General features: G+C 49.6%; 2 protein-coding genes across 2 annotated transcripts; both read left to right on the top strand.

Annotated features, from left to right (window-relative positions):
• Window positions 1–1428: 1428 nt before the first annotated feature.
• LOC129693563 (vitellogenin-like) lies at window positions 1429–4020 on the top strand (the record flags this gene model as incomplete). The annotated part of the gene is made up of 2 exons (XM_055630359.1): window positions 1429–1716; window positions 3799–4020. Coding segments are annotated over 2 exons (510 nt in total), but the record flags the coding sequence as incomplete, so codon positions are not given.
• A 1654-nt stretch (window positions 4021–5674) lies between these two features.
• Window positions 5675–9062, top strand: LOC129693560 (vitellogenin-like). The gene is made up of 2 exons (XM_055630356.1): window positions 5675–5766; window positions 8415–9062. The coding sequence occupies exons 1-2, from the start codon at window positions 5685–5687 to the stop codon at window positions 8705–8707; spliced, it is 375 nt and encodes a 124-aa protein (XP_055486331.1). The 5' UTR covers window positions 5675–5684; the 3' UTR covers window positions 8708–9062.
• The last annotated feature ends 2758 nt before the right edge of the window (window positions 9063–11820 follow it).

Here is an 11820-nt window from a genome sequence, read left to right as displayed (position 1 = left end):
ATCTATAATTAGCAAAACTCAGACACAAGAGAGTTTAATTGTCGTATGTACCAGCAACTCAACATGAAATTCTTACTTACTCCGGCTTAGCAAGGCCCACAACTACAATAGCACATAAATATGGAATAATTCATATTTCAATAACAACCATAATAGTATGAGCTATAGATCTTAACACAGCCAATAGTGTTGAGGGGGAGAGATAGATTAGCCATGATTGAATGGCGGAGTAGACTTAATGGGCTGAATGGCCTCATTCTGCTGCTGGGTAGTATTAGCCCACCCAAGGCTTATGGCCCAGTCTCTCAATTTTCAGTTGAGTTTATTGTCCCGTGTACCGAGGTACAGTGAACAGCTTTTGTTGCGTGCTAACCAGTCAGCGGAAAGACAATACATGATTACAATCGAGCCATTTACAGTGTACAGATACAGGATAAAGGGAATAACGTTTAGTGCAAGGTAAAGCCAGCAAAGTCCGATCAAGGATAGTCCGAGGGTCACCAATGAGGTAGATAGTAGTTCAGGACCGCTCTCTAGTTGTGGTGGGATCATTCAGTTACCTGGTAACAGCCGGGAATAAAGTTATGCTCCTGTGTTTTGTGGCCTTGTGGTCCACCATGGATTATGGTCTTACCGAGTGATGTTCTTAGTGAGGGGTTTGGTCTTATGCTTCTGGACTTGTGTCTTCTGGTCTTAAGCCCCTGTCCCACTGTACGAGGTAATTTACAGGTTCTCCCGTGTTTTCCCCTGAGAATGTCCGTAGCGGGTCCGTAGGAGTTCGTGGAAGTCTCGTAGCGGCTCGTAATGGTCTAACTACAAGTAAAAAGTAACAATTCTTTCATCACGAGTATTATTTTACTCGTGGACATTTTTTACAGAGTTGAAAAAACGTCACGGGTTTACCGGATCAGGGGAAAACTCGGGAGACCTCGTGAATTACCTCGTACAGTGGGACAAGGGGCTTTACGGTCTATCTTGGCATTATGGTTTTATCGAGGCTCGTGGTATTCCTGAGGGCTTTAGTCCATATAACCATATAACAATTACAGCACGGAAACAGGCCATCTCGGCCCTACAAGTCCGTGCCGAACAAATTTTTTCCCCTTAGTCCCACCTGCCTGCACTCATACCATAACCCTCCATTCCCTTCTCATCCATATGCCTATCCAATTTATTTTTAAATGATACCAATGAACCTGCCTCCACCACTTCCACTGGGAGCTCATTCCACACCGCTACCACTCTCTGCGTAAAGAAGTTCCCCCTCATATTACCCCTAAACTTCTGTCCCTTAATTCTGAAGTCATGTCCTCTTGTTTGAATCTTCCCTATTCTCAAAGGGAAAAGCTTGTCCACATCAACTCTGTCTATCCCTCTCATAATTTTAAAGACCTCTATCAGGTCCCCCCTTAACCTTCTGCGCTCCAGAGAATAAAGTGGCTTCTGGCCCCATGGCCCACTGAGACTAGTGGTCTTACCGAGCCTCTCCTCTTGCAGCTTCTCCACGATCTCCTTGCCGACGCCGTTGCCCATGGTAACGAGGAGGACATGGCCCTGGCCCTGAAGGCCATCGGTAACGCGGGCCAGCCCATCAGCATCAAGCACATCGTGAAGCTCCTGCCCTGGCCCAGACCCTCGGCCCCCAACGTCCCCCTCAAGAGCAAGGTGGACGCCATCATGGCCCTGCGCAACATTCTGAAGAAGGACCCGACAAAGGTAAAGATTCACCGCACGGCTTGGGGATTGTCCACAGCTGGAGTAACACAGCGGGTCAGGCAGCATCTGTGGACAACATGGATAGGTGACGTTTCACAGAGTGCTGGAGTAACTCAGAGGGTCAGGCAGCATCTATGGAGCTAAGGAAATAGGCAACGTTTCGGGCTGAAACCCGAAAGGGTTTCGGCCCGAAACGTTGCCTATTTCCAGAAGGATTTCGGCCCGAAACGTTGCCTATTTCCTTAGCTCCATAGATGCTGCTGCACCATAACTGAGTGGGTCAGGCAGCATCTGTGGAGAACATGGATAGGTGACGTTTCACAGAGTGCTGGAGTAACTCAGCGGGTGCAGCAGCATCTATGGAGAATATGGATAGGTGACGTTTCACAGAGTGCTGGAGTAACTCAGTGGGTCAGGCAGCAGCTGTGGAGAACATGGATAGGTGGCGTTTCACAGAGTGCTGGAGTAACTCAGAGGGTCAGGCAGCATCTATGGAGCTAAGGAAATAGGCAACGTTTCGGGCCGAAACCCGTAAGGGTTTCGGCCCGAAACGTTGCCTATTTCCAGAAGGATTTTGGCCCGAAACGTTGCCTATTTCCAGAAGGATTTCGGCCCGAAATGTTGCCTATTTCCAGAAGGATTTTGGCCCGAAACGTTGCCTATTTCCTTAGCTCCATAGATGCTGCTGCACCATAACTGAGTGGGTCAGGCAGCATCTGTGGAGAACATGGATAGGTGACGTTTCACAGAGTGCTGGAGTAACTCAGCGGGTCAGGCAGCATCTCTGTGTAGAGGAGGAATGGGTGACGTTTCGGGTGGAGACCCTTCTTCAGACTGAGTCGGGGGAGGGGGAGTGGAAGGGTAAGGTGTAAGGGTGGGGGTGGGGGGTGTTGGGGTAGCGACTCTCACAGCATGCTGATGCATCTGGAGTGTTGCCTGGTCTGGTTACCAAGGTAGAGGTTAAAGGTGAGAGGGGGAAAGTTTAAAGGAGCTGTGCGGGGCAGGTTTATTTCCACAGAGGGCAGTGGGTGCCTGGAAGGCGCTGCCAGGGGTGGTGGTGGAGGCAGATACGATCGTGGTGTTTGAGAGGCTTTGAATAGGCAGGTGGATCTGTAGGGACTGGGGGGGATGTGGATCACGAGCCGAGAAATAAGAGTTGTTCTTGGCGTCACGTTCGACACAGACAACGCGCCTGTTCCTAAGCACGGGCACAGGCCCTTCAGCCCACCGAGTCGGTGCCGACCAGCGATCACCCCGTACACTAGCACTATCCTACACACACACACACTAAAGGACAATTTACAATCTTTTACCCAAAGCCAATTAACCTACAGACCTGCACGTCTTTGGAATGTGGGAGGAAATCGTAGCACCCGGAGAAAACCCTCGTGGTCACGGGGAGAACGTGCAAACTCCACACAGACAGCACCGATAGTCAGGATCGAACCCGGGTCTCTGGCGCCACCGTGCCGAATACTGTTCTATGAACGACCGCTCCTAGAAACATAGAAACATAGAAATTAGGTGCAGGAGTAGGCCATTCGGCCCTTCGAGCCTGCACCATTCGCCATTCAATATGATCATGGCTGATCATCCAACTCAGTATCCTGTACCTGCCTTCTCTCCATACCCGCTGATCCCCTTGGCCACAAGGGCCACATCTAACTCCCTCTTAAATATAGCCAATGAACTGGCCTCAACTACCCTCTGTGGCAGAGAGTAGTTGAGGGTCCTGAACTTAGGGTGTCACGATGGTGCAACGGGTAGAGCTGCTGCCTCACAGCGGCAGAGACCCGGGTTCCATCCTGACTATGGGCGCTGTCTGTACGGAGTTTGTACGTTCTCCCCGTGACCTGCGTGGGTTTTCGCCGAGATCTTCGGTTTCCTCCCACACTCAAAAGACGTGCAGGTTTGTAGGTTAATTGGCTTGGTGTAAGTGTAAAATTGTCCCTAGTGTGTGTAGGGTAGTGTTAGTGTGCGGGGATCGCTGGTCGGTCCGGACTGAGTGGGCCGAAGGGCCTGTTTCCACACTGTGTCTCTAAACCAAACTAAACCAATGCTGGTTGCTCTGTGCACTCACAGATACAAGTCATCACGCTGCATATCTTCATGGACCAACGCAACGCCCCGGAGCTGCGGATGGCTGCCTGCGCGGTGTTCCTCTGCACCAAGCCGCCCCTCAACGCCCTGCTGCTCCTCGCCAACTCCCTGATGAAGGAGAGCAGCTTGCAGGTGGCCAGCTTTGCCTACACACAGCTCCGATCGTTATCCAGGAGTTCACTCCCCTCCCTCTACCCACTGTGAGTATGCAGGCACCTTCACACTCATCAATGTACACAATAGGTGCAGGAGTTGGCCATACGGCCCTTCCAGCCAGCACCGCCATTCAATGTGATCAATCAGTACCCCGTTCCTGCCTTCTCCCCATATCCCCTGACTCCGCTATCTTTAAGTGCCCTGTCTAGCTCTCTCGTGAAAGTATCCAGAGAACCTGCCTTTGAGGCAGAGAATTCCACAGACTCACAACTCTCTGTGAGAAAAAGTGTCTCCTAGTCTCTGTTCAAAATGGCCGACCCCTTATTCTTAAACTGTTTGTGTGGCCCCTGATTCTGAACTCCCCCAACATCGGGAACATGTTTCCTGCCTCTAGCGTGTCCAAACCCTTAATAATCTTGTATGTTTCAATGAGGTGACCTCTCATCCTTCTAAACTCCAGAGTGTACAAGCCCAGCCGCTCCATTCTCTCGGCATATGACAGTCGCGCCATCCCGGGAATTAATCTTGTAAACCTACGCTGCTCGTTTACTTCAGTTATCACGGAGAGAAGGAGTTGGCGACGTTTCGGGTCAAGACCCTTCTTCAGACTGATGTCAGGGCAGGGGGCGGGAGGGGCCAGTCTGAAGAAGGGTCTCGACCCGAAATGTCGCCAATTCCTGCTCTCCATAGATACTGCCTCACCCGCTGAGTTACTCCGGCATGTTGTGTCTGCCTTCGATTTAAACCAGCGTCTGCAGTTCTTTCTTAAACGCACAAAGCTGTATGTTCTTGGAATGTGGGAGGAGACCAGAGGACCTGGAGCAATTGGCTTGATCGGCTTGCTATCATTGTAAATTGTCCCTAGTGTACGGGGTGATTGTTGGTGGGCACAGACTCATTCGGCCGAAGGGCCTGTTTCCACGTTGTATGTATATCCGTACAGTAGCTACAGTAGAAATATCCTGTACTGCGTGGAAACAGGCCCTTCGACCCACTAAGTCCGTGCTGACCAGCAACCCCCGCACATGAGCAGTACCCTACACACGCTAACGGTTTTTTTTACAAAGCCAATTAACCTACAAACCTGGTTACATACAAAATGCTGGAGTAACTCAGCGAGGCAGGCAGCATCTCTGGAGAGAAGGAATGGGTGACGTTTTGGGTCGACACATAGAAACATAGAAATTAGGTGCAGGAGTAGGCCATTCGGCCCTTCAAGCCTGCACCGCCATTCAATATAATCATGGCTGATCATCCAACTCAGTATCCTGTACCTGCCTTCTCTCCATACCTTCTGACCCCCTTAGCCACAAGGGCCACATCTAACTCCCTCTTAAATATAGCCAATGAACTGGCCTCGACCCTTCTTCAGACACCGATTCCTTCTCTCCAGAGACGCTGCCTGCCCCGCTGAGTTGCTCCAGCATTTTGTGTTCGTCTTCGATTTAAACCAACATCTGCAGTTCCTTCCTACAACTTTTACATTTACACAAAGCCAATTAACCTATAAACCTGAACGTGTTTGGAGTGCGGGAGGAACTGGGAGATCCCGGATAAAACCCACGCGGGAGGAGGCACAAACTTTGTACAGACGGGCACCTGTAGCGGGGATGGAACCCAGGTCTCTGGCGCTGTGAGGCAGCAGCTCTAGCATGCCGCCCTCTGGTAATAATCCGTCTCCCTTTCCTATCGACAGGGCCGCAGCCTGCAAGATGGTGGTGAAGTTCTTGGGGGCAAGGTTCGATCGTCTCGGTCTCCGCTTCAGTCAGAGTTTACACCTCGATGGTTTCAGCTGTGAGTGACCAACAAGCCGCCTCCACCTTGTCTTCTCATCCTTGTGTCAGGACAAACAGGTAGACAAAAATGCTGGAGAAACTCAGCGGGTGAGGCAGCAGCATCTATGGAGCGAAGGAAATAGGCAACGTTTTGGGCCGAAACCCGTAAGGGTTTCGGCCCGAAACGTTGCCTATTTCCAGAAGGATTTCGGCCCGAAACGTTGCCTATTTCCAGAAGGATTTCAGCCCGAAACGTTGCCTATTTCCAGAAGGATTTCGGCCCGAAACGTTGCCTATTTCCAGAAGGATTTCAGCCCAAAACGTTGCCTATTTCCAGAAGGGTCTCGACCCGAAACGGCGCCTATTTCCTTCGCTCCATAGATGCTGCTGCCTCACCCGCTGAGTTTCTCCAGCATTTTTTGTCTACCTTCGATTTTTTTTTTATACATCTGCAGTTCCTTCTTAAACACTGTCAGGCCCTCGTTCTCCTAGAGCAGGCAACATTCATTACCTAAGATTCATTGCTTCATATCATAATTAATAAACAAACAAATAAGTCGATGGATAGATAAATATAGATGGATAGAGAAATAAATCGATGAATGAATGAAAAGAAAATGTTCACAGCCATCTGAGAAAAAACTGAACTGAATTAACCTTCAACTAATAGAAAACTTACAAAATTCTTAAGGGGTTGGACAGGCTAGATGCAGGAAGATTGTTCCCGATGTTGGGGAAGTCCAGGACAAGGGGTCACAGCTTAAGGATAAGGGGGAAATCCTTTAAAACTGAGATGAGAAGAACTTTTTTCACACAGAGAGTGGTGAATCTCTGGAACTCTCTGCCACAGAGGGTAGTTGAGGCCAGTTCATTGGCTATATTTAAGAGGGAGTTAGATGTGGCCCTTGTGGCTAAGGGGATCAGGGGGTATGGAGAGAAGGCAGGTACGGGATACTGAGTTGGATGATCAGCCATGATCATATTGAATGGCGGTGCAGGCTCGAAGGGCCGAATGGCCTACTCCTGCACCTAATTTCTATGTTTCTATGTTTCTAACTAAAGGCCGGGGGAGAGACTTCAGAATCAGAGTCAGAATCACACTTTATTTGCCAAGTATATTTTGCAACATACGAGGAATTTCACTGGCCCAGGTCAGTCGTACAATTAAAAGCAACAAACACTCAAAAGCACATTTTATCATGAACATCCACCACAGTGACTCCTCCACATTCCTCACTGTGATTGATGGAAGTCAGGGGCCTCGAGACTTCCGTTGACGGGACGGCCTTAACTCCGGTAGCCGGCGGCGTTCAAATGCTCGCTTCAAATGTTGACCTAGCTGTCAGCGCCGGTCCTGGCAAGGACGCAAGCTTCCGGCCACAACCAGTGGGAGACATCACTTGTTGCAATAGATGATGGTGGTGGCAGAATTAGCTCGGGGTACTCCCAGCTTCCAGCCCCCCCAGCGATGTGGATGCTTCTGCTGTGGGACCAGGGTAGAGGGAATGTGGAGAGGGTGTTTCCACTGGTGGTCCAGAACTGCACACAAGACTCCAAATGCAGTATAACCACAGTAGTATATCTGCATTATGACTCGCTGACTGTCAGACCCAATATTCTGGCTGATGAAGGCAAGCATGCCCGATGTCTTATTAACCACCCAATTCAGTTGAGGTATGAGTTCATGAAATGCAAGATGTGCATTTTGTAAGAGGAATGAGAAGGGTTAGCTCTATCAGGTCTCCACACATTCCAGAGAAAACAGTGGAAGTCTGTCTAACTCTCCCCATAGCCAATGCCCCCGAATGCAGGCAGCATTCTGGTGAAGATAGACACAGAGTGCTGGAGTAACTCAGCCGGTCAGGCAGCATCTGTGGAGAGCAGGTATAGGTGACGTGTCACAGCGTGCTGGAGTAACTCAGGGCGTCAGGCAGCATCTGTGGAGAACATGGATAGGTGACGTTTCACAGAGTGCTAACTCCCTCTCAGCGGGTCAATGCAACTGGCCTGTGACTAACCTGGATAGCTGACGTTTCACAGAGTCTCTGTGTGAAAAAAAAGCGGTTCTTCTCAGCATCTGTGGAGAACAGGATAGGTCCCGTTTCACAGAGTGCTGGAGTAAACTCAGCGGGTCAGGCAGCATCTGTGGAGAACATGGATAGCTGACGTTTCACAGAGTGCTGGAGTAACTCAGCGGGACAGGCAGCATCTGTGGAGAACATGGATAGGTGACGATTCACAGAGTGCTGGAGTAACTCAGCAGGTCAGGCAGCATCTATGGAGCTAAGGAAATAGGCAACGTTTTGGGCCGAAACCCTTCCGGGTTTCGGCCCAAAACGTTGCCTATTTCCAGAAGGGTTTCGGCCCAAAACGTTGCCTATTTCCTTCGCTCCATAGATGCTGCTGCACCATAAAAATAGATGCTGCTGCACCATAGAAACATAGAAACATAGAAGGAGGAGGCCATTCGGCCCTTCGAGCCTACACCGCCATTCAATATGATCATGGCTGATCATCCAACTCAGTATCCTGTACCTGCCTTCTCTCCATACCCTCTGATCCCCTTAGCCACAAGGGCCACATCTAACTCCCTCTTAAATACACCCTTCTTCAGACTGAGGTGGCGATGTGGCTTGCTGACTCTAATTGTTCCTCTCCCTGCCCTAGATAAGCTGATGACAGGGGTGTCCGGGAAAGTGCTCCTGATCCACAACGAGGGGAGCATCATCCCATCAATGGCAGCGGCCAAGGTGTCGGGGCACACGTTGGGAGGTGTCTTCGATCTCATGGAGGTAACGTGGTCCAGCCTCAGACCAACTCTCACCAACGAGTGCGTGCGTGTGTGTCTGGGTCAGAGAGTCACAGCATCACGCAGCACTCTGCTGACCAAGATGCCCCATCTACACGGGCCCCTGCTGTCTAAAGGTGGCTTGTCCCCCTCCAATCCCCATCTACCATAATCCCAGCTATCTAAAGATGCTTTATACCACTCCAATCCCAGCACATTCATGTGTTTCTGTAACTTTCATCTTTCCCCTCTCAATTTATAGATCAAGTCTTTGAACGAATGTTTTGTAGACTTGGACCATAATATCTTGCTCTTATATTCTTCCCCGTAGCATCCTGTATGTATAAAGTCTTAGTCATATTCATAGAAACACGGCCCTTCGGCCCAACTTGCCAAGATGCCCCATCTACACTAGTCGCACCTGCCCGCGTTTGGCCCATACCTTGTTCTATCTATGTACCTATGCCAATGTGTTATAAATGTTGCCGTAGTCCCAACCTCAACCGCCTGTTCTGGGAGCTCGCTCCATACACCCACCACCACCATCCCAGTGGAAAAAGGAGCCCCTCGGGTTACTATTCAACATTTCCCCTCTCACCTTTTGGTTCGTCATTCCCCTACTCTGGCCAAGAGACAGCGCATTGACCAACAACAGTGGGGCAAAGTCCAGGGTCCACAATGGGGTGGAGGTGAATCAGACACGGTGTGGGCTAGAGATGGAGAGCAAAGGGTATGTTGCATTCACAGAGCCGCACAGCGCAGGAGCAGGCCCTTCAGCCCATCATATCCGCGCTGACCATCCTCACCAACCCTATCACCCAGCACTACCGCCATTTGGCAGCTCAGTCCACCCACCCAGCTCCACTAGTCTAAAACAAGTTGCCCCTCAGCTTCCTATTCAACTTTTCCCTTCTCATCTTAAACCTATGGCATTTGGTTCTTGATTCCCCGACTCTGGGGGGAAAAGGACTCTGAGCATCCATCCGATCTTTTCCCCTCATGGTTTTATACACTATAAGATCACTCCTCTGCCTTCTGCACGCCAAGGAATAGAGTCCTAGCTTCTCCCTGTAGCTCTGGCCCTGAAGTCTTGGCAACATTATAGAGCCACACAGCATAGAAACAGGCCCTGCTGCCCAACTTGCCCCAGATTCACCATCTACACTAGTCCCACCTGCTGGTGTTGGGCCCGTAATCATGTACCGATCCAAATGTCTTTATAAACGTTTTGTGATATATGCCAACAGTATTGCGATATTCTACTGCAGTTGTACAGGGTCTTGGTGAGACCACACCTGGAGTATTGCGTACAGTTTTGGTCTCCAAATCTGAGGATTTTGGTCTCCAAATTATTGCCATAGAGGGAGTGCAGAGACGGTTTTGGTCTCCAAATTATTGCCATAGAGGGAGTGCAGAGACGGTTCACCAGACTGATTCCTGGGATGTCAGGACTGTCTTATGAAGAAAGACTGGATAGACTTGGTTTATACTCTCTAGAATTTAGGAGATTGAGAGGGGATCTTATAGAAACTTACAAAATTCTTAAGGGGTTGGACAGGCTAGATGCAGGAAGATTGTTCCCGATGTTGGGGAAGTCCAGGACAAGGGGGCTCATTGTCAGCTTACAGAGACAACGAAATGCTTAAGGAAGGGGGGAAATCCTTTAAAACCGAGATGAGAAGAACTTTTTTCACACAGAGAGTGGTGAATCTCTGGAACTCTCTGCCACAGAGGGTAGTCGAGGCCAGTTCATTGGCTATATTTAAGAGGGAGTTAGATGTGGCCCTTGTGGCTAAGGGGATCAGGGGGTATGGAGAGAAGGCAGGTACGGGATACTGAGTTGGATGATCAGCCATGATCATATTGAATGGCGGTGCAGACTCAAAGGGCCGAATGGCCTACTCCTGCACCTAATTTCTATGTTTCTATGTTTCTATTGTCAAACACTCCACACGTGGAGGTGAATCTTTGTAAATATTCTCTGCACTCTGTGTGGCCTCTTGGCATCTTTCCCACATCGAGGTGACCTAAACTGACCCCATAACTCCAAGTGTGACTTCAACAATGACTCGGGGAAAGTCCACCTATGGTCCCCCACAAGACGTTTGAGCCCACTCCATCAGTAAATGAGATCAATAACTTCCTTGCCCGATCTCCATATCACTGGACTCCCCAAAGTCCCACCTCTCTATTGATCTCAACCGTGACCAGCCTCTCCACTCTCTCCGTAAAGGGGGAGAATTCTGAATGTTCACAGACCCTTGGAGATAAAGATGTTCATTTAAGACTATAAGATGCTCATAGGAGCAGAATTAGGCCATTCGGCCCATCCAGTCTACTCCGCCACTCAATCATGGCTGATCTATCTCTCCCTCCAAACGCCATTCTCCTGCCTTCTCCCCGTAACCCCTGACACCCACACTAATCAAGTATTTGTCAATCTCCACCAATGACTTGTGGCCTCCACAACTGTCTGCGGCAATGAATCCCACAGATTCACCACCCTCTGACTAAAGAAATTCCTCCATATAACCATATAACCATATAACAATTACAGCACGGAAACAGGCCATCTCGGCCCTACAAGTCCGTGCCGAACAACTTTTTTTCCCTTAGTCCCACCTGCCTGCACTCATACCATAACCCTCCATTCCCTTCTCATCCATATGCCTATCCAATTTATTTTTAAATGATACCAACGAACCTGCCTCCACCACTTCCACTGGAAGCTCATTCCACACCACTACCACTCTCTGAGTAAAGAAGTTCCCCCTCATATTACCCCTAAACTTCTGTCCCTTAATTCTGAAGTCATGTCCTCTTGTTTGAATATTCCGTATTCTCAAAGGGAAAAGCTTGTCCTCCTTGTCTCCTTCCTAAAGGAACGTCCTTTAATTCTGAGGCTGTGCCCTCTGGTCCTAGACTCTCCCACTAGTGGAAACATCCTCTCTACATCAGATTCAGATTCAGATTCAGGTTCAATTTTAATTGTCATTGTCAGTGTACAGTACAGAGAGAACGAAATGCATGTAGCATCTCCCTGGAAGAGCGACACCTGCCTGCACTCCACTCTATCCAAGCCTTTCACTATTCGGTGAAGTTTCGATGAGGTCCTCCCCCACCCCCCCTCAACCTTGTCCCCCTCTCTGTTGCCCCTCCAGGTGGGTTTACGAATGGAAGGTCTCCAGGAATTGATTACAAAAAGTCGCGAGCGTTTCAGCGGGGTTCCAGACCTGAAGCAGATTCAACGCATCTTAAACAAGGTCAGACCCGTTGCCAGTGCAT

This window comes from Leucoraja erinacea, unplaced genomic scaffold, assembly GCF_028641065.1.
Source record: "Leucoraja erinacea ecotype New England unplaced genomic scaffold, Leri_hhj_1 Leri_347S, whole genome shotgun sequence".
Taxonomy (NCBI): domain Eukaryota; kingdom Metazoa; phylum Chordata; class Chondrichthyes; order Rajiformes; family Rajidae; genus Leucoraja; species Leucoraja erinaceus.
Note: the sequence above shows the minus strand (reverse complement) of the source record. Positions and strands in the feature narration are given on the sequence as shown.